We start from the raw sequence: 27,851 nt of genomic DNA, 5'->3' as shown, positions 1-27,851 counted from the left end.
GGTCTCATCAGTAGGAAACACCTCTTGCAGCCCTGGGATTTTAAAGCACAGCAGAAAACTAGCAGCTCCTACAGGAGTTAAAGCTTTTTTTTTTTTTCAGTTATGATTAGGTCCTTTATTATGTTAAAGCTTGATCTGTCCTTTACCTTGGCAATTAGCAGGTTCAAGATACTTAAAGCAAAACTGAAACAGTTCAGGTTAAGAATAATCCTTCAATTAGCCCGAACAGGTCTTGGATGAAGGGGAGGTTCCCACGATTTTATCCTCACAGGCAGTACCAAGCTTAATCCTGAGACCACATAAAGGCAGCTGTTTCTAATGCCGGAGGGAGGCGTCGGCAGCCAACTAGAGAAGACTCAACTTCAAACTACACATTCTAATGGCAACCCAAACCTTTCCCTTCCCTCTCACACAATTCACAGCCCAGGAGTAATTTACAGATTATTAACTGGCCTGTTAATTGTTTGAGTTTCCTAGGTATTCTTGTAGTCAAGAAAAACAACCAAACCCAAAAACCGCCTTTCAACTTGTAGTCTGGGGAAACTTGAGGAGAAATACACAGAAGTTGAAGACAGCCTTTGAAAACCTTGTCTTTATTTACAGGAGGCCTGAATCTTTCTGTGCCATAACTTCCACGTTCATTGAGAACTGCTGCATTATAATCAATGATATTCTTTATTAATTCAACAAGTTGAAGGTCATTTCATCTTCTCTGAAGATTTGAGAAGGTAACTCAAATGAAACATTGTCATATCACTGCAACCGAAATACACATGAAATTCAGCTACTGCCTACATTTGGTTTTCTGGATCTAGTCAGCCTATTAAGAGTTCTCTGCTCTGACTTATTTTTCATGTTTTTGTGTGAGATTCTTCAAAGCTGAGATCTACAGATACAATTTACAATTCCAAAAAAACCAAACCCACTACTGTTATATTTTACTAGAACATCTATCTTTCAACTCAAGTCAAACACACGAAAACTTAGGTTCTTTCAAACACCTTCTCAGGCATTTAAAAATAGATATTTTGACTTCTTTATGCAGCCCAACACGTGTACAGTAAAACACTCATTTGCCCCATCCATTTTTAAAAACTGTTATGAAATACTATTAAACATTTATGCCAGTTTACAACCACAAGATTTAAGAACAGGCAGACTGCAAAAATTATTTCAACTGTAGTTCAATAGAACAAACACCATGAAAGATACAGCAAGAAAATTAAATAACTTTCTTTTAAGGAGTTGAGCACTAAATATTGTAATTCTATAGACAACACTTGAGAAAGGGCAAGTCAGTTGAAAAATAGTACTAACTTTTAAAGCCAAGTACTAACACATTCCTGCATTTGGCAAGAAATAAGCCCTCCCCTCAGAACTGGAATGGCTTTGCATCTCTGCAAACCACTTAAGGCTGATGCCTTTTTTTTGTCACTTCACACACTGTAGGAAAACAAATGGTGAAACAGTTCACAGCCCTTGCATCAAATTTTATAGGAATTCAGAATAAACACAGATCCAAAATATGGTCATGCAGCATGACAACAGTCTATATTCACTGAGTAAAAGGAACCAGTATTATGAACAGGTCAATTCTGATACCTGTTCCCACCAAGTTAAAAAACTCTTTTCAAGACTATAGCTGAGAGAAGTGGTCTCCAAAGTGAGGTGCGTGCACCCCAGGGGATGTGCAAGACAATCCATTTGGGTGCAAGAAGAAAGTATTTTTTGTGCCATTAATAAACAAAATTTTAAATAATTTAAAAATAGTGTTTATTTCATCTTTATCACGTACTGTTTCAATTTCTACTCTTGCATATGTACATAACATATTAGGACAGTAATACATATACCATTTATAAATAAATACACATATATTGGGTGCACACTTAAAGTTTTCACTGGTAGGGGTGTGCAGTCAAAAAAGTTTGGAGACCACTGGCCTCAAGGATGCTGTATGATACTACAGCTGCTAGCCCAATCATGTATCTTGTTGCTGAATTAATTTTGTAATGTCAATCTGAAATACTCTTCTCAGCAGCATGTTTTCAATATGCCTCTCGAGGGGTTTTTTCCCCTCAAGCACGCTGGTATAATGGAAATTTTAGAAGGATTAGGCTTGGATAACAAAACATTGTTGACAAAGTATCCTTTGGTGGAACTACACTGAAGTTACAACTTCACAGCAGATCCGTGTGAAATCATCATGAAAACATACGCAACTTCTAAATCAGATTAGAGCTGTCCTTTCCTTTTTGTGGTACAGTAGTCTCATTTTAGTGTTGCACCAGCACTTCTCCTTCCTTCTGCCCCTGCTCCTCCTTCCCACACACCAACTCCATGCACAACCCCTTGGCACAGGTGCTGCAAGGGGTCCCCGAGTGACCCGCTCTGGGCCTGGAGGTAGGGCTGAGGGGGCCGGGGACTGTGCCCCAACTCAAGCTAGCACCTGAACAGTGGGGCTGGCTGTTGTACCTCAGGCTCCTCTTGCGGCCAATTTTAACAACTGACTCCTAAAAATATTACCCGCACTGGAAAAAGAAGCAACAACAAATGTGTGTCCTGAATCCACATACCTGCCTAGAATCCAGCAGACTTAGAAAAAAATACTTCTGTTTTAAATAAGAAAGCAGCATACTGTATTTAAAAACTTTCATCTCTGCTTCACTCTGGCTAGTTTTGTTTGTTTTCCTTTTGAGCGGGATACTTTCATTCGTGCAAAAGTAAGACTCATAGTGAATGGGGGGGATGCATGTGCATTTAAAAAGAAATAAAAAGCATGTGTGATGAGCCAGTGCTACACTACACATCACAGCTGGTGTCCTGATCACAGCCAGAGCTCAACTCACAGGCCAAGTCTCTTTAATCCACTTGCTGAAAGAGGAATACTTGTGAGTTCATTAAGTCCATGCAGAATAGCGCCCTACACACAATTTTCGGTTCTCAACTGTTACATTTGACCTGACACCTACACAATTTAAGAGCATATTAGTTACAAGCTATGAATTCAGATAAAGGTAGACCTACGATGACTGGCTGTAAGGAACATGGAAGTTTTTAAGATAGTCTATTCTGATCCGATCTTTAGATCATAGATCATTTGCTTACCCATTGAAAAAGTCCAATAATTTACATTTGATTACAGCCTTCTGATGGTATCAAGTGCTCTAACCCATTACATCCCACAGCAGGTTGCTAAGCAGGGAATCGCCCTTGTTAGAAACTGAGCACATTTCTTTGGATCACAAGTCTTCCTAGCTTCCACTTTCCGTCACTTCATAATTCTTATGCCTCACTCCCCTAAATCAGAGACCAACACCACCCAAAACTGATCAGTCAACCTTTGTTGTTGTTATGTTATAGTTTAGTACTCCCTTGGTTTATACTTTAATCGCTGATCTCTAAAAGCAAAACTGGCAATGTGTCAAGATGGGAAGCCCAACAGAAGAGAAAACTCTAGGAAGGGACTTGAAGGGACCTCTGGTTTATCAAGTCTAGTTGCCTATTATTCAGACACCACTTTGCATTTAATTTCTTTCATAGATATACTTGGCTCTTCCTTCAAAGCAGGTCTCTGCCTGGAAGGCATTCCAGAATTAGTTCTAGTAATTAGGAACTTTGTTTCTAATCTAAATCTTATTTACAGAAAGTTTATACCCACTTGCTTTTATTCTAACACTCCTTTAGATCACAGTGCTTCTGCCCTTCACCTGTTATTTGTATATAAAAAATTATCCTGACTCCATAAACAACCTTACTGCCACAGATTTAAAAAAAAAGTCTTCCCATGAAATCATACTTCCAGCACATACAGACAATAAAATATGTTAACATTCCAGAGTAGGGAACAAGGCAGAAAAAAAAAGGAAGGAAAAAGAGCTAGCCAGGTGGTGTCATTTGTTCAGCTAGCTAAAGAAGCCTTTTCTCTCCTCATCCTGGGTAAATGGGCTTGTAGATACTGTAATCACTTGTTACAGGGGTGATATTCACAGCAATCCACTGTAATGCTCTACATGAAAAAAATGTACAAGATTAACTGTATGGAAGAAAGGTAATACAACTCCACTGACCGTTAAAAGAAAGTCCAAAACATGATCTGTCTCATTAAAGGGAAATATGATTTTAAAAGATATACCGTCCTCGAGTTTGGTACAATAGTGTATCTTTCACAAAAGGAAACAGTAAAGAACCCTAAGCTTCAGAAACAGTATTATGCATCTTTCCACTAATTCAACTTAGATAGAAAACAGATTAAGAATGGAGCCAAAAAGATCAATAAACAAATCATCCAGGATTCATTCACAGGCAACAGAAATCGAAGTACCATATGTACATTGTTCTCTCACATTATGTCCAGAACATAGGAGCATGCAATACTGTAAACAATCAAAAAAGGTGTACATTTTAGAGTGTGAAATACTTTCTCACTTCCACTAGTTTTATTGAAACCTTCCAAGTTAGGTATGAATCAGCCCATGGTGGTTGTCAAGCAGACTTGCAAATAGGTATTCTGAGTTTTAAAATCTACATGTAAAACCCAAAGTAACTGTGTCAACAGAAGTCAACAAGGCGAAAGAAAAGTCATTTTCAGTTTGAGACATACCATCATTTTATACCTAAGGAGATCCAACCCTACTGGCATTACTCTCATAAAATTTCCATATTTAACACTTAATTTAGAACAGGCAAACAAGGGTGTAGAAAGTCTTCTAAGAGCTCATGAAATAAATATAGTACAATAGGTATACAAAACTCATACTGCCTGTTATTTTTAGGTAGGCTACATGATTTGTATTTTTACTGTGAGATCATAAAAACAAAACTGACCTTTACAAAATTATGATTTCATATAGAGTAAAAACACTTGCCCCTGCTTCTACTTACTAGCATTTTAAAATGAACAGTAAATTGATACAGACACAAAATACTCCCACTATAACGCAAACAGGAGACAGCATTTTAGTGTATCCTCATAGTTTGGGAGAGAAAAGCCAAGTTAACCTGTCACACAAAACATTTTAAAATCAGAGCTAACTGGCTGAGAAGCCTAAAAGGAAATAAAAAACCCTCTTAAAGTTACAGAATTTGAAGGCAAAGGGAACTTTCAACAAAACCTCGTCCAAGTACAACGAAATGAGAACGTTCCTCACACTAGTCTCATAACATTCCACATTTCCACAGCTGAACCCCTGGTTCAGAGACCTACAACTGAGATAGCAATGAAAGTGTAGGTCAAAGCCGAGGTACTACAAATGGTCAAATCAAAGCTTCAAAACTATTAAAAAATGCAAGTGAGCTGCTCTAGCTTTCTAGAGCAGTAACATATGAACCTATAGCAGAGCAACTAGCATAGTTTTAGTGATAATATAAAAATAGCTTGCGAGCTAAGTTACCTTTCAGACTAATCTCCATATATTTGATAACATATGAACAAGATTAATTTTCTCCACTTTATGCTTTTTAAAGGCATTTTCTAAGAAATGTGTTTATTTTGTACAGTTAAACTAACACCTGCCAGGTTTGCATGCTTTTTAAGGATGCACTTTGTCACCTAGTAGAATATAAAAACACAGTAAAACAGTGCAGAATTTTGTAAAAATACTTTACATAAATTTACACTTCACTATAATTCAAGTTAAAAATTAATCACCAGATTCTACAGTGTAACTCCTTTACTTCTGTTACCCTCATTGCACATCAAAACCAAAGTTGCTATTTCTGCCAAGACTTAAGAGTGGATCCCCATCCTCTGCTGCCATAAGCGGCAAGCAAACACTGCTCCATAGACAGCACCATTTTGGTCTTCTGCAGACAGTTAAAACTTGAACGCACCAGAAATCTCTCACTACCAGCAAAATCAGAAGGCAAAAATTCAAAGGACTCTTAGAAGCACAGATCCTCAGCAAGGATCAATAAAGGCAGCCTCTCTGTGATTTCACAAACACATCTCAGTACTTATGACCAGCTTTTTCTTAGCAATGCAGGCCACATCGCTAGGTATGTATTTTTTTAAATCAAAAAATAATGGGCAACACACTGCAGTTCAAACTACCAGATTTTTACTTCTGGAAACCTAATAGCTTTCTATAAATGTACTGATTTCTAATACTGAAAAAAAAAAATAGACTACTAACATTTTTCCCCTTTTCTGCAGCCTCAGAAAGTTTGTTTTAAATTACAGTACTGCAAGGCACATACAGAATCTCTTCCTTTCCAATACACAGCAGATATATTCCCTGAAATAATTTTAAAATCCTCAAAACAATTATAAATGCTACAAAGTTAACAATTTCTATTTAAAAACATTGTTCCTACAGAACATGCACTTTTTTTTGGAAAACAACTTAGCAAATATTTATAAATTATTTCTTCTTCTTTACATTTACACTGGAAATACATTGAATATTTTTCATCTGGAAAGGTGTGTATCATGTCACATTTAAGTTATTGCCTTCATTATAAATTGCATCATCTCTGGAAATCCATAAAGGTACTGGATTTGAAAATAAGCTGGGGGTGAGAAACTATGTATGCAGTTGAGCCCATCTGAAAGGATTTCCACATAAAGCAATACCATCAGAGTAAAAAATAAACTTTCTTCATTCGGTGGATGAGGACAATAGAAACTCATGTAAATGCGTTTGTTCAGTTTAATGCAGCGTCATTAGAAACTACTTAAAAATCTCCATTTTCTGTCTTTCGGGCAAGCTCTTACTATAAAAGCAACTGAATTTTTAAGAGGTAGTTTTTTTCCATTATGCGCTTATTTATTTCAAATAAAACATAACCAAAAAAACCCCAACATTTGCTTTTGAACAAGGATCAAGTCTCAAAACTTGGTACAATATCCGACAAAGTTCATTATTTTAGTTGTCCTCAGCAGTACTGGGCTGCTTTGGAACCAGTGTATTCCAGGTTGTCTTCATAGTCAAAAGACTAATCTACCAACAGTACTGAACCCACCCCCTCCTCCTCCACCTGCGGGGCCACAACTTCCCGGGGGGTCGTTGTCATCAAATCCATTGGGTCGGAAAGAGCAGGAGGCTGAGGCAGCTTGAAGTGCTTGTGTTCGAGCACTAAGCTCTTGCTCCTGCAATGAAAGGATAAAGACAGTTTGAAAAAACAAAAAAAACCAAGACAACCTCAAGTCCTTGAAGCAGCTTATTTCTAGCAAATTTTTAAACAGCTTTTAAAGCAACATCACTAACTTCTGGACTCCTAAGTCTGAATGGCTTCGTTGAACCTCAAGTTGAACACCCACAGCCAATCTGAGATGTACAGTTCCGTCGAACGTCTAAGTATATGTGAATCGTAATTAAACTCATTTAAGTTTATGCTAAAATCACATTTTTTAGCAACATGGGATGTTACTAAAGAATTCAACTGCTGATCATAAGCTAACAGAACATTAGTTTTTGATGTATGTTTCACATGAATTTTCATCCCAGCAATTTTAAGATGCCATTGTTCTTGGTTGCCAAATAGAAAGGCAAGACCATTACATCAATGTTAATTATTTAAAAGACACTTTTTTATCCCACTCAACTGCACAGAGTAACAATGTACTCAGTTAAGAGGCAAAAAGATGGACAAGCTATTTAGTTTCCATTCAGTGAGCTTTTAAACTTTCAAGTGTTATTACTATGCTAACTCTGTTTTAACATTAGTAAGTCTCAGGAACTCTCAAGCACTCCATAAAATCAGACTCAGCTGCTGGAAGAAGTACCTGCACAAGTAGCAGGAAGAAGCAAGCACAGCCTCCTGCCAGCTGCTTTTTCAGCTGAACACCCCTGTGGCTTCTCAGACATCTACGAAAGGGACGAGCACAGGCCTTTTCCTCATTAAAAGATATCATACACTATTTTGCCTCTGGCCAACTAGTTCTACAAACCTTGCAGCAACTGAGAAAGGGATACTAAGGGCATTTAGTATCCCCTCCTCAAATTGACCAAGAGCTTCAAAATTTGAGGGAGGGAAGGCAGGTGTTGGGCTCTGGAAGACTGACAAGAAAAAGACAGCAGACCTGTACAAGCTGTATTCCTAAGGAAAGAAAATGAAAGTATTCAGGTGCTAAGGCTCGTAGCGATAGCCTCTTTCACATGACACTTCATCACTACATACCTCCCTAAAGGCAAATGGGAGGAAATTTTAACAGGGTTTTAGTCATTACATGGGTCACCTTGAATTGTTCCTTTCCTTCTCCACCTCCTGGTGAAAGCAAGGAACAGAGCCAAGAACCTGGAAGACTGTATTATACTACCATGAAAGCACTTAGTCTTGTCCATGTACTTTCACAGCTGATAAAAATAGTACTTGTGGGTTTGAATTACTCTGCCCTCCTGGAAAAACACAGCCTAAGTTTGAAACTATTTTACACTACTAAGGACTGAAATGCATACTCATTTCCAAAATTATATAAACGGTATTTGGAGGACATTGTCTACACAGATGTGCTGGCCATATTACTGAAAGACAGTATTATGCTATCTCCCACAATATGTGAATATCTGCTAACTATAAGACATGTCAACAACTAAGTAAATTTACTAGGAGTAACAAGGGAATATGAAGAACTCACTTCTAGTACCAGAAATCAACAGAAAATTTTGATTGAAATAGCAAGCCTGGTATAAATAGCCTCTTTAGTTGAAAAACTACACTGCAAAACTGTTTGGTTTAGAACAGAATTTCTTCTCAAAACCAAACAGTGGGAAACTCACTACACTGTACCTGGGCTGGTTTTTCTTTTTTTTTTTTGTAAAATATTACAGAAAAGTATTTGTTTTAATACAGGACAGTACCAAACCCAAAATGGAGTTTTCCTTACTCCCTCCTCCATTTTCACCCCTCCAGGAACTGTTTTCTGGCAACTTTATATCTCTTAAACCCCAGCAGCTGAGTTTTACCTAACAAACTGTACTACAAAAGAATATAGACACCAACAATAGGTTTGTGGAGTATGCTGCATTAAATAGAAACCTTAAAATTGTAGACAAAAAGAACACTACAGTTTTACAGCTAAGAGTTTTTTTGTCAGATTTAGCTAGAAACACTATTTATTTTAGTTTGCCTTACTGCAGTTACTGGATAGCACGAGGTTTTGGCATAGCTACGCAGCTGAATTACTTCATGTACGTCTTCTGTTACATACCTTTCACAATACTGTTAGCAACAGTATGACTGTTCTGTCACTAGGCTTCCTTTACTGAGAGGGGACAAGCCCAGAGGAGGGCACTACTACAAACAGCAGCAACACTACCTTGCACATGATTTAGGTGCAAGGGATAACTCTCACAGCTCTGGAGATGCGCATCACGGTTGGTACAGAGTGTAAATGACCTGCAAGCACAGCTTTTGTCAACCGCTTAGAAATACTGTTCAGAAGCAGCCATAACACACTGAGACTAGGATAAACCTCAGTCCTGATCTTAACTTCATTGCTACCATGTACCAAACATTTTCTATAATGGGTGGAAGGTATATCTCCATATATGCAGACACAAGAGAAATACAGAGCAGTGATCAAATTATCAATTATTAAAGTTTCTTGAGAGAGTATTAGTATTAAAAACCTAAAAACTAAGACACACTATTTGTGTCTTCAATGCTAAAAGTGAAATTATTTAGCAGTCGAAGATCTTTCATGCTTTAGTCCTGTCCAGTACTTCATGCTAAATGAGCACGTTTCTTTCTTCTCTCAAGGCATATATTGACTTGATTAATATTAACTTACATTAAGTTGTTCTAGTATAGCATACAGCACTACCATTTTTGCAAGAAATATCCTTGTTTCTTAAAAAATATTGAATGTTTTCAGGCTGATTATGTTTATCCCAACAAACAGTAAATCAGGCAAGTAAAACTTGATAGTCACAGTTCTCTGGGCTAAGAAGAATGCAGAATATCCCCCACCACTTTCCACTTGTTCCCAGAATGGGATTTTTAATTTGTTTTCACTGGAGTGGGAGCTACCCATATTGCAGATTCTGTTATTTAAAGTGAAAACATTTTAGTTAACCATGTGGTAAACTGGTATGCAATAGTAAAACAAAAGTAGTAAGCTGGACATTTTTTGGAATGTTTCTTCTAAGAAGTAAAGGCTTCTAAGGACAGAAAAGTATATTCTTAACAGGAAAATACTAGTTTAGAACTCTGAACAACAATGAAATGTGACTTCTCAAAAATACAACCACCTAATTCAGTGAATCACAACGTTGGTATCAATTTGAGAAGAATAGTAACTGAGCATTTCTAATCAGCCTCATTTAAATTGAGAAAAGGATAGGGTCTCAAAAATTTGACATTAGTAGAGCACTACAAAGAAAGCCAATACTGAAGAATCCAAAATTGAAAGGTCAGTAAAAGATAATAAATTTTAAAAAAGAACAGAACAACTAAACCCAAACCAAAACTATATACTTGGAAATCTTTTTTTCATTTTGAGAAGACTATATTTCTTTTTTCTTTGAATTGTAAAGGAAAGCTTTTCAAGAAACTACTAACTTGGCTTTCACTTGTAAGCTGTGAGAGAAAGTGTATGCTTTACATAACTTCAGCTACATGTTCTGTAAAGAAATCTTTAGTCTGGAAGATTATCGAAAAGAAGTTTTTGTGTATATGCACCAAGTGACTAACTTCTTGCAAAGAGGGTGGTGAAACAATGGAATAGGTTGCCCAGAGAGGTGGTAGATGCCCCCTCCTGGAAGCATTCAAGGCCAGGTTGGATAGGGCTCTGAGCAACCTGATTTAGTGGAAGATGTCCCTGCTCACTGTGGGGGGCATTGGACTAGATGACCTTTAAAAAGGTCCCTTCCCATTCAAACTATCCTATGATTCTATGATCTGAAATTGCTGCTAAAGAAGCCACGTTTTGTGCTACCCTGTACAGTCAAGAAGAGAGGTGACATATAAACAAAGATGGTTAGGACAAACGCTTTAATCAGGCAGCCTGAAAATAGCAGCAGAGTTGCAACTTAAGCTCTTGGTTCTCCTGTTTATGTTTGTAAAATGCCTGCAGCTATTATAACCATTTTTTCACAGTGAGATTTAGCTGTTCTTTTCTAATTTGACTTTACCTAGTTTTTCTAATTTGAGTAGACCTAGAACTCTAACAGCAACAGCTTAACCTATCAAAGAGCACACAGTAAAACACACTTTTACTGTTGCACCATCCAAACGTAGCAGCAACACTCAAAGCAAACCATATCAAAATGTGGACAACAGTGGGGCTTTTTTAAGAGATATGGAAGAGGCTACTACAGCTAGATGAATTTCTTGGAGCATAGGGAATGTGCAGCTGGCAGTGGCTGGTCCCACAGAACGAGGCAGAATGGGTAGCAATGGACGAACAGAATCTAGTTATTAGCATCTGGTCTTCATTTCAGTGGTTCTAGCATTTGGGTAAGAAGAGTTGTATAAAGAAAACTTCACTCCAAATCAAAGTGCGCTAGTAAGAACAGCACTAAGAAGTTTTTGAGCATACTTTAGCTACTCTCGTAATTTATTAAAGACAATGAAAATTAGAACTGTTTGAGAAGTCTCTCCTGCATAGAATTACAAGTGGTTAAGTGACCTATGCAAGCATCTCCATAAAAATTTAATCTGAAATGAGTTTAAGCCACACTTCTTCCCATCTAACGGGAGCAACCTTACTAGATAACCTGTCTAGCCATATGAAGATGCATGCAAGATTATGATTTATAAGGTTAACATACCAGAATATTTAAAAGCTAACTTCTTCTTTCTTTTAGACTGTCTCTTGTCAGTTTTAAGACCACTCTTCGTACACAATTTCCATCTTACCTGCAAGTACAGTTTGTTATCTTTTGTAATTGCATCCATGAGGTCTTTTTGTAGGGGAGGGTCTCCATTTATCCAGAGTCCATTTGCCGAACTGGTGTTGAAGCCACAGGTGCTATTTTGTTTTTTGTAAAACAGAACATAAGCAGTGTCCTTTGGAAATCTACTGGTAATTTTCTGGACTGACTGAAATGAGGTAAATGTCACTCTGCTGTCATTGAAAAGAAACCATTCTCTTGGCACCTCAGTGTCCAGTTCATTTTCTACAACAGTACAAGGACTCTCCTCTGTCAACAACTTATCCTGAGGAGAAACTAAAGAAAGAGCTGTAGACTGGTGGCAGAGTCCTGAAGGTCCTGACCCAGTAACATTTCTAGCATATGAATAATAATGTCCACTTTCAGAGGATACACCAGAATGCACCACCACAGAACTTAACACGTAGGGCACCAATTGTGGGCAAGTCACTTCATCAGCACCTGAGGGCTTCAGTTTTTTAGCAAGATTTTCTCCAATATCAGAAATCTCAACACCAACAGACCAACCTCCTGAAACTACAGCTAGAGGGGGTGTTGCTCTTTTGACTGGCAGTTCCAAAACAAGTGGCAGAGACACATTGTCCAAAATTTTGCGCCTTATATGACACTTTGGATCATATGAAAATCTCAAAAGGGTGAGAATGAGGTATTCAGGTTCCTCAATGATTTGCATAGTTTTCTCAGCATTCTGTAGAGAGGCACACTTTTCACAATAATACTTATTGTCTCCACTGAGGATCTCAGGTGCCAGAAAATAATTCAGTAAGTCTGTAACTGACAGGGTGTTTTTACCTACTAGCCTCTGAGACATATCCCTATTATCTTGACCTTTGTCGAGTTCAGAATTTGTGGTATTCTCAGAGTTTGGCTCAGTAGAAAAATCTTTTGTGGTTCCTTCATTCATTATTGTGTCACATCCACCATTTACTTCCAAATTATTGAGAGGTGTTTCTCCAGCAGGACTAGTTGCTAAAGTATTAGTTTGCACCACACAGCCATCTTTCACTTCACAACGTTCCATACATTTGGGGCTGACGTTCTCCAAGGAAGTTGGAGGACAGAAAGCCAGAGAGAGATCTGTGAAAGCTTCTTCCTTTTGCGACATACTTTTGCAGTTCAAACAGCATATAGTAGTCTTCAATTTTCCTCCAAACATCTTCTCTATCAGAGTTCTTTCTTCACTTCCCATACAAGCTGCTTCAGCAAATACTTGCGCTTTATGGACAGCTTCTTGTGTCTGGGACTCTTCATTCATTATACTTTCAGAAGTCTTTGCTGAAGACAATGCTTTCAAGGTTCTCTCTTCTTCATGCAGCCTGAAGACAAAGAAAAATAAATCCAAGTAGCTGTCCTATTTTCCAAACAAATATTGCTGCCCCATTTCAGACTTTCTTTCCAGTTATGCTAAAAAATATATAGATGGTTAAGTGGCTAGAACTGTCTTACATTAAAAAAAGCTATGTGATATTTTTCATATAAGCAAGCTGAACCATACACGTCAGTACTATTCAAAACATGAGTATGAGAAGCAAAAATGCATTTAATGTGGGTTTCATCATATATAACAGAACACAATGGATATACTGAGAGAAATGGCAAGTATTAAAAACCTAACAAACAATGTTTTTATTATTTATCATTACATTATCTTAATAAATCAGTTCTCCAGTTGACTGGTTCTGTATGTCAGATTTTGTAAGAGAACAAGTAGCTATTTATCTGGTGCCAGACTATTTCCAAAGAAAAGGTCAGGATTTCATAGCCAAGAAAGTTAAGAAACTACAGCAAGAAAAACCAAACCAAAAAAGAAGCTCAAGAAGGGAGGAGGCGGCAGGGGTGGGGAGTGGGGGAAAGAGAACACTGTTTCACTATTGAGATAAACTTCTCCAGAAGTCAAATGTGTCATAAAGCAATCTTGTTTAAGCCACATTTCAGCAAGCTAAAATTGAAGAGGGCTACTAATAAATTTAGGTTAGTTTTGTTTTATCTGTGCCACAGTTAATTTGCTTGTTTATTAAACTGGTTGTAAATGCACGTACATCTCTTCATGACTTATCTGACCCATGTGACATATAGCTGTCTCCACCAACACAAAATTCCAGATGCACGACTAAACTGCTTTCAGCACTCACTTTGATTTTGACTCTAACGTAACACCCAAGTTTAGATTTGTAAAAATGGAACATTACTACCACTATAACCTGCTTTAAATGATGCAAATACAAGATGGTATCCAGACTTTACCACAGATTAAACCCATGAAAGAAAGTGTTTCATAGACCATACAGATAAAACAGAGACATCCAGGAACGAGGCCCAGAATTCCTGGTCCCCACTCATGCAGTGGAACTGCTACGTGACTGCTCTTAAGAGTTTAACATTATGTGATAAGACCATAGACTCATTCCCATTAATGGCACAATAACTGTACCTGTCTAGCAGGAATCTGAGATATTCTGAGCAATCCTGCTGGGATCGAGGGGTGAACCATGGTGGTCTGGAAGCCTCAAAGAAAATTCTAGGAGCATATGCCTCCCTCTGTTCACGTAAGAGAGGGACAGACAAGGTTACATAAGAACTACTTTAAAAATTGGTTATATTATTTTGATATTGACCACTGAACTTTGGACTACATTATTCTAGAGGAACTGTATGAAACATAGTACACAAACATTTAAACCACTTAATCACAGGAAGAGAGCGCCGTTAATTTTGTAGTAATCACCTGTAGTACAAAGATAAAAGTAGAAGATCCTCCAGGCAAATATTAAACGTGTAGTAAGTGTAACCAGATGTTATGCGTAATAGCAGTTACTGTTCTTGCTGGCAAGCTTAAAAATGTTTTCTTTCTTCAGAACACCACCCATATTTCATAAGTACCAATTTATTTTTAAGGTGATCCAGTCTCATTCCCTTCACAACAAGTTTTTTGTTATTAAACAGAAGTGTCTTATCTCTTTCTAGCACTAGCAAAATATTCTGCACATTTAATAAAATTCACTTTAGAATTTGAACTACAATAAAATCTAGTGTAAAAATCACTGCAGAAAGTCACAATTTATCCTAGAAAGTTACATAAAGTCAGCTTATATATCAAGTCAGGTCTTATTTGTTTTTTTCATCTTGGCTTCTCAAAGAAAAGCTGTTACTGCCCATTTATAAAAACAACACAATGTCAAAACATTCCACTTATGAAATATAGATTTCTCTAAGTCCATCCACACCATCTAAACATTTGGAGGCAGGCTCATTCTCCTACAAATCCAGTATATCTGTATTTTTAATATACTCAAGAGGACTCCCATAGCATTGTTGGTTCCTAAATTTTGGTATATCCATCTAGGCTTATAAAACAGCAGATGAAATAAACTGACATACCTGGGTATGGGCCAAAAATGCAAAAAGATGCTGCAATTTTCTCATCAGTGAATTACACCCATTTAGATTCAGAGATAAAACATGTCTTCTGAAACTGGAAAAAAAAAAGACAGACATTAGTTTGGATACTAGATTTCTAACAATGCAGTTATCATTCCAGCTCAAATAATTACTTCAAGTTGAAAAAAACAAAACTTGTAACACTTCCCTTCAATACCTGGATTCTGTTCTAGTGCAGATGCAAAATCACTGTACAGTAGGAACTAACACTGCAAAAACCCTACTTCTTTAAACATTTAAATGTGTAAGAATGGGCTATAGAGAGGCAAAATTTTTTTTCCAATAGCTTTGAGATTATAACAAAAGCATCGCCATAAACTTTTACAGTTCTGAAAGGAGCAAGGACAGTGAGGAAAGAGGGACTTGTCTTTTGACACTGGACAGAAGGATGAGGATTTTTAATGGCTAAAATTGCAGTTTCAGAGCTGGACTTCAACAAAGCAATCAGTAACTGAGTGCAAAGAAACCCACTCAGCTCTAGCAAGCTGAGACACCCCAGGACACGTTAATATTCTGTGAAAAGCAAGAACGCAACAACTGCGACAGTTAATTTGCAATGAAAAGAGCGGTTAAAAACGACTTACTCTGTAGCCATAAAAAGTGCCTGAATAACACTGTTCATGTAGCACGTATTTCCTAGATTAATTAGACCTGTCTTCCCAGTTTCAGATTTCCCAGAAAGTCTAGATAAACAAGATGGCAAAGAACTGGATTGAGAAGTCCAGGCACTCTGACTGAGAATCAACTTAATCTTCTCTTCAGTGGGTTTGGGCATATCCTACAAGAGAAACATTTAACACACTTAATAGGCTTTTGTATTTGTTTTTATAATAGGTCCTGCCATTCAGCAGTCTTATATCTTCACTTGCTCCCATATTCTCCTTCAGGGTCTTGATATTCCTGACAGCCTAGAAGATACAATCCCTGCCCCCTGCAAGCCCTCTTCTTTAAAGCTGTTTTTACTCAACTCTCAAATTGCAGGAATAAGGGGCTGGTGGTCACCTTTGAGCTGCATATTCATAGAATCCTTTCTGCCACCAAAAACCACCTCAAATTTCAAGCTTTAATAGATCCTGAAAGCATCCTCTATTCTGCTAGAAATACATTCCTGCTCTGTCAAATCAAAATATAAGATTGACAGAATAAAGTCCAGATAAAGTCCAGAATACTTGGAATTAAATTCATAGGGGCTTTTTAAGCATCAAAACAGTTAACTGCAATACTACTGCTATAAAATCAGGCAGTAATACCTGAGAGTTGGGTGGGGTTTTTTTTCATTTTGTAAGCTTTTTCAAATTTATTTGTTTGGGGGTGTTTTTGTTGTTTTGTTCTTGGTTTTGTGGTTTTTTTTTTTTTAATTTATTTTTTATTTTAAGTGCATTACAGTTATTTATCTAAAAAAACCAAGTTTTGCTTTGAAACAGCATAGGCCAGGTTCCTTTACTCACAGAGACATGCAATACTGATTGCAGTATTAAGATGTAGTGTTTAATAATGGTGTTTTGGAGATAACACCATGCCAAGTGCTCCTTCAGAACCTACTTCTCTTCAATACTATCAGTGCTCTGAACTTATACTTGAAGAGTTACAGTTTCTAGCTTGGATTGAAATGAAATGCCTAGAATAAACCTCACAAAAGTATATTAATACTTACATAAGGCTTAAGAAATTAGATTGTACTTTTAATAAAGGATTGCATTTCAGGCTTTTCTTAAAGCCTGTCTATAATCATATCATTGACACTCAGGACATTTTTTCTAGCATATTCCAAATACAGTTAAAATTGACATTAGATTACACAGTTAGCTCTCTTCTCCTAGCAGAAGTTCTAAAGAATTTAGATCTATGGGTTACAGCTTTCATTTCTGGGAAAACAAAACAAAAACATTCCACCCTCTTAATATTCCTAATATACCTTAACAGCTTCCAGGATGGGTTCATAGAGCTCTGGAAATCCTGAATAATGATACATCATACAGTGTATCAACTCGGTCAGCTGCATCAAAAAGGCAGTACTGGAAGGTAAGCCATCTCTTTTGAAGGAGTGAACTAAACTGACCACATGTGGGACAATCTGAATGGGAAAGCAACGAAACAAAAAAGGGTGTTAATTACATTGTTCAATTTTTTTTTTGTTCTACAAACAACTTCATCATTTTACACATGGTAAATGACAGAGGACCTCTTGTTCTTAAATAAGAAGCAGTTGAGAAACAACGACTTGAAAAACATGCATTATTCTTTACTCATGACAATTTTCAAACAGCACAATTAATTATTCAGTGCTCTCTTTAGCTCACATATCAAGTTTTGGAACTTCATGAACTTAGAAAATGCATGTTAAGATTTTAAATGGTCAAGCATCCAAAGTACTCATCTTATTAAGGGTATTAACAGCAAACATTTTGCTTTTGTGCCACCACTAACAGTGCAGCATCCTGTTCTAATTTCATGGATATAGTTTTTAAAACAAACCTCTCAATTTTCCTTAAACAGAATCTAATGCTTGGGATCCAAAGCCAATGAATATATTCATGCTATTTCAGTTTACAAGGCTGAAACTGGCTCACAGCTCCACCTAGTGAGGGACCTAGGCTCAAGAAACCAAGACAATAACTTACTATGAGCTAAAAAAAAAAAGCTTACCACAGAATCTATTTGAGAATGAGTTCAGATTCATTACTATTTTAAATTGGGTATAAATCGGAAGTGTTTACTCCACTTCCTTCCCCTTCTTCAGTGCAGCTCTGCCTGTATTTTTAAATGCATGAGACTTTTTACATTAGTCTTAAAACATCAAGCAGGTTAGTTCAACACAGTCCCGAAGAGTAGGGACTTCTAACTGTGAACCAAAGTATTTTGCACACCTCTGTGTGCAAGTAATCAAAATGGATAAACTGTGACAGTGGATGGAGTAATATCTCATCATAAAGTAGCTTACAAATTGTTTGGTAGTACAGATATGAAATACAGAACAGAAATTATAAGAATAACATAATTTTCGGAAAGTATATCAATTACAAGAATTCATATACTTCAAAACACCAAAATAAAAGGGGCCAGGGGCAAAACACTCATTTGTTGCTTTTTCAAATACAAGTTGTTCTCTAAGCATAAGGACAAACAAAGTTTTAGTAAGCAAGGTATCCACTGTTTAAGAACCTAAACCACCAAGATTGTGTTCAATGTGCTACAGAGTAACAGTGAAAGTTACAATGAAGAATCTACCTCTTTCCTTTTATAAAAGTGGGTACACAGCAATGAGAAAGTAACTACTGAGCTCCAAGAATGAGATTTGTACAAAGAAGATCTGAGATATAATTCTGCCCAGACAAAGCAAATGCGAAGAAGAAAAAAAGTACAATTGAGAGCCAAATTCTTACAGCATGCTGCATAATACTGAAAGTTACACTCTGAATGCATACAGAAGTGTCACTTCCGGCTTGAGGTTGAATTAAAATTTTATGTGTCAGTAGATTTTAAAATTCCACAGTATTCATCATAAGTTCTACATCATAAGTGCAAGACAGAGTGTTTATCTTTTATAAAAAACCCAAGTCATTTACACTAACAACGCTAATGCATAGGGAAGGGGAATGTTAACTCGGATGCATTGCAAAATAAATTAATTTATATTTATCAAATGTGCATTTAAGCATTTTACATTCAGACCATTTATTACAAAAAAGTAAACAAGTAGTTTAAGTGCAGGAAACTATTATAGGATACAAAATGACAGCAAGTAGCTCAAAAAATGATAGTGAAGAAGGTTGTTTAAAATGGATGGGAAAATGGTTACGATGAAGTCCTGAAAACAAGATCTTTGCAGTACTGCATGCAGTCTACGGGAGAAATTTTCCTTGTTAAAGTAAACACCTATTTCTAGAACAAGCCTTCCCGTATCTTACATTTTTCTCATGAATGTTTTGTCTTTCTCAGTAACAAAGAAAAGCAAGACAGTAAATACATGAAATATTTACATTTTGAGAATATTCACAGCTACTTGTTTCTTTCATGTTACTCAAATTTCTATCCTAGGCCAAGATTAGGGCTGCAGAGGGAGGAGAGAGAAACTTCAGATTTTTTATCATAAAAACCACTGTAACAGGCATAAGTCAATCACTCTGACACTAATCAAAGGATTTGTAATCCCTTAAAGCCTAAGAGCCTCGGGGACAGCTTAGAGAAACAGTGTGCCAGGCTGTTACTATGGTTAACTGTGAAAGACCCATATTTCACTTAAACTTTAATCTAAACACGGAGCATGGAAACAGAGAAGGCAATACACATCTTGCTGTACTAACACCAACAGTCACCATCATATGCTAGTATCTACCACTTTAACTGCTGAACTGCATTCTGAAGAGCAGCCATTAAAAGTATCCTTCAGTTTGCCTGTATGTAAGTCAAAACATAGATAGCGCAGCTTTCGTAAAGTGAAGTACTACTTGTTCTCATGCACCTATCCAGAGGAACTAGGTTATATATAGCAGATAATTGGTTATCTGTTTTCCCCAAATAGTTTTGCTTGAAAGTCTACTTGCAGGCAACTTTATCAATAGACTTCACACCACATAAAATGGATTTCCAGAAGTACATGGTCAAAGATAGAATGCAATGCCCAGACACCACTGCCAGAAATATGTACATACCAGGAAGAACAATACTTATTTCCAGTTACAGATTAAGTGGTTGAATCTGAAAGTTAGAAAGTCTAATGATCTGTGAACCACAGAAATTTGATTCTGGAACCTTGAAACAAAGAGGAAATCGAAGTGCATCAACTCTCTTATTCTTTACACCCACTTTAGGAATCACGTGTGAATGACATTTCAAAGAACTGAAAACCATTTATTTAGTAACTTACCAAATGAAAAGCTTCTGGAGAATGCTGAAAACTAAGTAACATGTGGGAAAGGACAGCAAGGGCACCAGGCCTCACTAGAGGAAACCAAAGTCGATTAAAGACCTAAAAAAACCAACCCACATTAATTTCAGTAAATCTAGAAAGTGACATTTCAATAAAAATGTAAACAGATCTGCAAGTCCACAACCATTTGATACAGAGAACAATTACATGCAAATTATCATTACATGAAAGCTATAGATACTTACCATTATCTACAGATACATTTATCATTATTACATGAAAGCTATAGATACGTTTATATCATCTTTGCAGAATAATAAGATAATATCTGTTGCAATACAAAAGATGCTACAAAAGATGCATAGCTGTGAGAAATTCCTTTCCCCCTCCTTCAATTTTGGATGTTCTTTTCCAACATACCAATTCAATTTTAAGCAGAGTGACATCGATGAGGATGGTAAATTTCTGGACTGCGGCCAGCCCTTTCAGCAGTGCAATCACCCATGTTTCCACATGCTGAGCCAGAGGCCAGGACAACCAGTCAATCATTCTGAAAGATTAATGAAAAATAAATAAAAAAATAAAATCAAATATGCCACTAATTTTAATCTCAACAAAAAGATTCTATATATTAGCCGGGTGGTTACACAGACTCACAAGAAGTAATGCAAGAATGGTAGGCAAGCAGTAAATAATTTTGATTATCTCAAGTCATTTAACTCTGTGATTAATAACAATCTATTTAATACATTAAAAGTAAATACAAACCCCCTGAAATACATAAGCATATAAAATGAAATATTATGTATAGTATCATTACTTGTTATTTACGAATATGAACCCTGCTTTTATAGACATTAAGCTAACACTTTTATTTTATGGCAAAACCTTATTACCGAAGGTGAAAAAGTGCCTGTACCTGGGAACCTTCCCTCCTACACCTTTTACCCCAAAACCAACCATTAAGTTGAAATTTGAAAAGAAAGCCTCTAGATTTTAGAACTACATTTCTGGAAGCCAATTCAAATACTCTGGGTTAAAAAGGCAAAACCTAGTAATTTTAAATACATTGTAGCAGGTGTTACAAGGATCTTATAACAGCTATCAGCAGACTGGGGCCTACATGGACCCCAAAAGGAAGAATTTCACTACAGCTATGAAAAAACGAAAGTGAAGGGACTTTATCTGTGCCTAGAAAATACAGTGAAATATCAGCAATGGAAAATAAGGGTATTCTATCCTTCTAAATCAATAGACAATTTACACTGATACTTAAGGCAGACAGGCAGATTAGTTGAAGCAATTCTAAGACACAGACAATATCGTAAGGCAATACCAGCTAAAACATGAAATTCAGGCTTTGTTCTGAGATTTTACTTTGCAGTATTTTGGATTTACTTTAATTGACTGCAAGATTCCCTTCTTCAAACCAGACAGGGCACCACTAATTAAATGGAAGGAAAAATTTTTCACCATGAGGTGAAAAACACTGCAACAAGTTATACAGTAAAGTCGAGGAAACTCATCCCTTGCAGAAAGCTCTTAACTCGATTGGAAAAGGCCCTGAGCAACAATGTCTGACTTTGAAGCTGGCCCTGCTTTGAGCAGGACTGGACCAGATCAATTCCAAAGGCTCCACTCAATCTACATAACACTATGATGCTGTTTTATAATTCAGTGAAAATAGGAAGTTAGAAGTATGTTTCTTCTTTTCTGAAATGGCTCCTCATAAAAATTCTAGCACAAGTAACCAGTCTAACAAACAGTCACTATCACTACGAATAGGCGTAGTGATTATCAGTCTGAAGCAAAACTATCGGCCCTATGTTCTTCCTGGAGATTAAAAGAGCTCCAAACAGACTGAAATCAGGGTTTCAGTCCTCAGATGCCAAACTAAAAAGAAAACCATGGTCTTAAGCAACACCAGACATGTATTCCAGGAATATCATATCACCATAAACATTTACATAGAGTTTCTAGTTCAAATTTGAAAAATGTATGGTACACACGTTCTAAGATTTGTGTATCTTAGAATTATGTACTATCTGCACAGATAACATTCAGAGGTTTCTCTAAAATAAAGAATCATTAGGACTGCCTTTTGCACAATCAAGCACAGACCTTACTGGGTTTTCCATGTTACTGCAAAAAAAAGTGGGAAAAAACATGGCAACATTATAATTATTGCTCTGAATTTACACAAAGCTCTCATTTCCTTAAGATGTTAAATTCAAACATGTTTATTCCGAGCACTCTTTTCATATACTTTCCAAAACAGGGAATCAAACAGAGGCCAAAACTGCTTTTGCCTGCAAAGAATTAACCTTAACATAAGAACAGACCCCAAACCTCATGGTCCTATTGTCTTCAAACCTTCCTTCCCTCCCCCCAATTTGTAGACTTGATAATTTTTCTCCAGTGCCACAAACACCTGCACAGTTAATTTAAACCTAATGACAATATATTTGGTTTTCTTAATTAACTTTTTAGACAAGAGCATTTGGTAGAGCCCTACATTAGAACCATTGTTCTGAAGTATCTGACTACCACCTTTATACTATGTGAACTTTCAACCACACTGACTCACAAACTCCAAATGAAAAACAGTGCTGCTGGGTGAGAGTTGGGGCTCCCCGTGTTCCATCCCATTGCTCTGGTTATGCGATGGGCCATCCTGTGTCATCTCTAGCCAGTATAATAACTACTAAACTATTCAACATTGTTACTAGTAAAAACAACAGCTACCGTTACAGATAACCTTGCAAAGAGAAGCCTCATTCTCTGTATAATTGATACAGGTAGAATTCCCATCCTTAAAATCTGTTTCTGCTCTTAAAGCAGAGTTAATGCTCTTAATAGCAGAAGAGGAAACAGAAGTAAACTTGCAGACGTGCTTGAGACTGTCCTAAAAAACATCAAATCTGAGATCCAGTAGGTGAAAATCAGACACCATGATTACTGAATCCTCTCTGCATTGCATTTACTTGGCTCCTGCTCTGTTGCACAATGACTGCATTTTTAATAAAGGCAGATACTAATATGGGACAAGATGATCATGAATAAAAACACAGAATACATTTTTTGTCTTTGACCAGATTAAGAGAAACCTAAAGGCCTCAAAAGGACCTTCCGCCTCTTATCACTCTAAAGTGAGCAGGCCTGCTATCCATATATGTGCCTAACAAGGACAGTACTTCTGATATCTCTGGGTAGAAAAAAATTTATCTGTGCAACCTCAGACAGTAACTTCTTTCACAAATATATCTTCTCAGCCACGCCAAAGAATTTGGCAGCTCAAGTGCAAATCACTCTGATTAGAAAGAAACAACAAACCAATGACAACAGAAGATCCTCAGACTACCAGGCACACCCCCTCCCCCCCAAAAATGTAACTTCTTTTACAATATTTTACACTTTTACCAACAGATCAAAGGGCCTGGTCATATCTGGAGTTTCTCTTGGCAAAACTTTCCATTTCTCTTGACAAAGATACTTGGGTTAAAGTGCAAACAAGCATTATACTTGATACTGAGTATAAGCAACCAACTTCCTCTGAGACCTCCGAAGTAGACCCTTAATGTAGTCATAAATCCCAGAAGAAATTCAACAATTTTCTGCTTTTCCTCACTGATGCTTCAGGTAAGTTTTCACGAGACAGCTGAGCCAACTGAGAACAGCTCAATGACGCCAAAAAGCAAGCACCCTTTCTTATATGAACCTGTGCCTAATATAACCACCTACTGAAGAGATTCAATTTATTAGTCTCCTAATTACAGATTAGTTACTAATCTGCGTTCAACTTTAGACAGACTCCACAGTGTCATGAAAGTTATCCTTAGGAAGTGAGCAACAAGGTCTCTAATTTGCAGTCACCAAAGCTCTGCTGACTCTCATCAGGAGACCTTGTTTGTGCCTGGACTTCTGCATCTCCTGGGAATGATGCAAGCCTGATGACAACATTGTCATTTGGTGCTCCAGACATTCCAGCTGCATTATCCTCTTTACAATTACACCTCCAAGCCAGAAGAGAGTAATTATTGCAAAGGACTGCCAGATGTAGAAAAAGAAACTGGATACAATGTTGTCATGAGTATCTACGAACAAAAACAACACTGGATACCTGAAAAGTTAGTTCCATGGAACAGAACCAGAAGCTCTTAAAATCGAGTATTACTTCAAAGAATGAACCAGACAGGTAAGACTGCACTGCCCTTTCAAAAACCAGAGGAAAAAACCCACTGCACCGCTCGTATTAAGAGCACTTATTTGATAATAACAACTCCTATTATACCCAAAGCTCAGCACTGCATTACTTCCCTAAGTAGAGGCACACAGAGAAGCCATTCTAAAGCTACAATTATACAATCACACTGTTTTGAAGCCAGTAATACAACATAAATGTTAAAATTACACTAACATGAAAATTAATCACCAGCACTTTGCTGGCAAATTATTAGCATCCCCAAATCCTTCTGAATTTCCCAGCTTTGAATTTTAGACAGGGCACACAGTTTTGTTAAAATCTGTTCAGTCAAGCAGATTCTTTTAAAGTCCCTAAGCAATATGTCTGACCCCAAATTACAATATTAATGCTGCTGCTTCTCATTAATTATGTTTTCAAATGAAATACAGCTTCTCAATTTAACATAAATATGAAGAATGTTTTCAGTGTGAAAAAAACCTCCGTATTTCAGCAAGACGTGCAAGTGCTACACTACATGAATGTGTAAGTATTACACTACGCTCAAATGGATGTAGTTAAAAAATAATATAGCAGACATTATTTTAGTTGAAAGACTTTTAAAAAGTTTTTGTTAACAACACAAATTTCTAACAGCCTCCTGTTTAACTGCTTTACTCATTTTTCTACCCCTCAGTGCTCAGTAGCAGCCTCTTCCATATGCTTTAAAAAAATAAACAACTTCAAGGTGGTCTTCATTTTCCTCCCACTGTCATCTTTCTGCATCACTTTCATTCGCATACCTGAAGATACTAACAAAGACTGAATCCACCGTCTGTCAACAGTGCTCCTAATCTCAATATTTGCTCATGCTTAGATGAGGGACAAGAAGCATAATATGCAATTGGTTTTACATCATTCCTATTCTTCTATTATTCAGAGAACATCCAAAAGACCTCTGGAGGTTTGAGTGAAGATGGAAACAGAGGCTGTCCCCTGTGAACCCCACTAAAAAGGCAGGAGACTACCTAAGCAGAAAAACCCCTCAAAACTAAGCAGTAAAACTAGTTTCTGTCTCCTTTCTTCAGAGGAGATGATGGGTAAGACAATGATGTGAGAGCAACTCTGCTTCCTGGAAAAGCAGAAAGGTTGATCTTCTGAAAACAAGGTCTTGTTTCTCAGCTTGATGGTAAACTCCACAAAGTTTCCTTTTTATGCTATCTCACATAAGGTGGGAGATTCAAACCTAAGATGTCAGCTAAAAGGAACACAGCTGGCTTTCTCTTAGTTTCTATTTAACCCTCTTCCTCATCCACCTTAGCAAAGAATGAGGAAAAAAGCCACATTAGCAATGAAGACAGCAACCTTGAACTGAATCCATGCCAGTAACATCCACAGCATCATAAATATATATTTCCTTAACATGCTAAACAGCGTAACTTAGAATATTATTTTAAAAGGAGGGGGTTTTGATGGTTTTTGTTTGATTGGGGTTTTTTTTAAAGGAACCTAAGTGACAAGTAACATCAAAAAAGGCAAGAATAAGAGATTTTTTCCCCCTCTTTACAATGAAACACAGTACCTGCACAGAGCTTGAGTCATACTTGCATCTTTCACATTTGGATCTGTAGTAAGGCTCCTGATGAGTACTGTAATCATCTGTAATGGTATGTGCTGCACGACACTTGCTAGTGCAACAGAAGGTTCGAATGAAGTATCTGTAATAGATGAAAATGACAATAATGTAAGAAACTTAAAAAAAACCCACACAGAAAAAAATGCTTTATCTTCTACCCTACAACTTTGCTATAGTTGTAAAGTTTTGAGACAATGAGTCTACCCTAGATCTAACATTCTATCACCACAGAGCAAAACAAAAATAGAAAGTTTCAGTGGATTAAGGACAATCAATAGTGGTAAATTACAAACTCCTTTTGTTCATCTAATATCCATGCAAGAAAGTAACAATCTGACAACTTCCTCCTCCACTCTCGATGAAACTGAGAAGCAGGGTATTCTTCTAAAAAGAGGTACCATACAACTATTTGTCCTACTTGACATTACGCCTAAGGATCCAAAGCAACTGATAATTGCCCATGCCCCATTTCAAAAACTCTCTGCTAACCACACCAGTTATGGTAAAAGCTAATGGTATAATGTCAAGTTTCCCAGGTGCCTCAACAGCAAAGGCGCTAGGTGAGCTAATGTGATACTTCATAGATTTCTAAGGTCAGAAAGGACCTATTTACAGTTGCTGGCAGGGAATCCTTCCTATTATCCCCAAGTTTTACGTATTCCTTACGTCCAGTCCAGTTTTGTAGACCATACAGTTCCAAGACCTAAGGTATGCCTCTGGAGGGAGCAAGGAGGAAGAGTAGCTTTTGCTGCTTAGAGTTGTAGTTTTTCCTAACAGGACACTCACAGAATCACCTAGGTTGGAAAAGACCTAGAAGATCATCTAGTCCAACCATTTCCACCCGAGACAGGCATATCATTTAAAGCACTACAGCAGGGTTTTTTCCAGAAACCACGCTGCTCTACAGCTAAATAAATCCCCATTTCCCCTCTAGCTTTTCTTCGGGGGGTGGGGGGTGTTCACTTTCTCGACGGCCAAAAAGCCACATTTCAGTATCCAGGCGAGGAAGCAACGGTTCCACGGCAGCGCCTGCAAAGCGCCCGGTGCCATCGGTAGGGCTTTTCCCTTCGCTTCCCGAACCCACGGCTCCCCTCGAGCGCCGGAGCTCACCGGCGGCGGAGATGACGGCGAAGAGCTCCTGCAGGGAGGGCAGCAGCGTGTCGGGCTCGGCCTTCCAGACGCTCCGCAGCAGCCCGCTGACCTGAGTCACCTGCGAGACGTAGAGGCGCAGCTCGGCCTCCCGGCTGCCCTGGCTCTGGAAGTGGGCGATGCTGCGCACCAGCTGCTGGCAGAAGGCGAGCGAGAGCTTCCTGCCGCGGGGCAGGCACTGCGGGAAGTCGCCCAGCAGCTGGCAGAGGCGGGCGCAGAGCGGCGGCGCCGGCCGCTCGCACACCAGCCGCAGCGCCTCCACCTGCAGCAGCTCGAAGAGCTCCAGCACTGAGGGGCAGCTCATGATGAGGCGCAGCCCCGCCTGGATGTAGTCGAGGATGGCGGGGTCGCGGTTGCTTAGCTCGCCGTAGCCGCGCTGCAGGAGGCCGAGAACGAGCCCGCGGTTGAAGAAGGCCTCGAACTCGGCGCGGTGGTAACGGCCGTAGGCCTCCAGCACCTGCCGCCCCACCTGCCGCTGGAAGGGGTCGGGGCCCTGCAGCACCAGCCGGGTGCTGAGGGCGAACATGGCGCGGCACTGCGCCTGGCTCAGTGGCGTCTCCGCCGACTCCACCACCCGCCGCACGATCACCCGCTTCAGCGGCAGCGGGTGCGACGAGCTCACCAGCCCCTCCAGGATCTTGTCCATGGCGGGCGCTCCGGGCGCATCGGCCGAGCAGCGGCGGCGGCGGCGGGCCGGCCCAGGCCTCGGCGGAGGCCGCCGCCGCCGCCTCCCCGCGGCCC

At 38.3% G+C, this 27,851-nt stretch overlaps 1 protein-coding gene across 3 annotated transcripts; it reads right to left on the bottom strand.

Moving 5' to 3' along the window:
- Positions 1-577: 577 nt before the first annotated feature.
- Positions 578-27,851, bottom strand: USP38 (ubiquitin specific peptidase 38). Of its 3 annotated transcripts, none has more exons than XR_012623201.1 (11): positions 27,072-27,851; positions 25,908-26,043; positions 20,566-20,695; positions 20,143-20,244; positions 17,191-17,349; positions 15,860-16,053; positions 15,216-15,309; positions 14,269-14,375; positions 11,803-13,153; positions 9,152-9,339; positions 6,990-7,090 (listed from the first exon to the last, which is right to left on the bottom strand). XR_012623201.1 is itself a non-coding variant. In XM_074823720.1 (10 exons), exons 1-10 carry the CDS (start codon positions 27,754-27,756, stop codon positions 6,929-6,931), a joined length of 3,120 nt encoding a protein of 1,039 aa, XP_074679821.1. In that variant the 5' UTR covers positions 27,757-27,850; the 3' UTR covers positions 578-6,928. The 3 variants fall into 3 exon arrangements, 1 of the variants encoding a protein (XP_074679821.1); XR_012623202.1 differs by lacking the exon at positions 6,990-7,090 and adding an exon at positions 7,615-8,040; XM_074823720.1 differs by lacking the exon at positions 9,152-9,339 and having other exon boundaries at positions 578-7,090; positions 27,072-27,850.

This window comes from Strix aluco, chromosome 4 (genome assembly GCF_031877795.1).
Source record: "Strix aluco isolate bStrAlu1 chromosome 4, bStrAlu1.hap1, whole genome shotgun sequence".
In the NCBI taxonomy this organism is placed as follows: Eukaryota; Metazoa; Chordata; class Aves; order Strigiformes; family Strigidae; genus Strix; species Strix aluco.
Note: the sequence above shows the minus strand (reverse complement) of the source record. Positions and strands in the feature narration are given on the sequence as shown.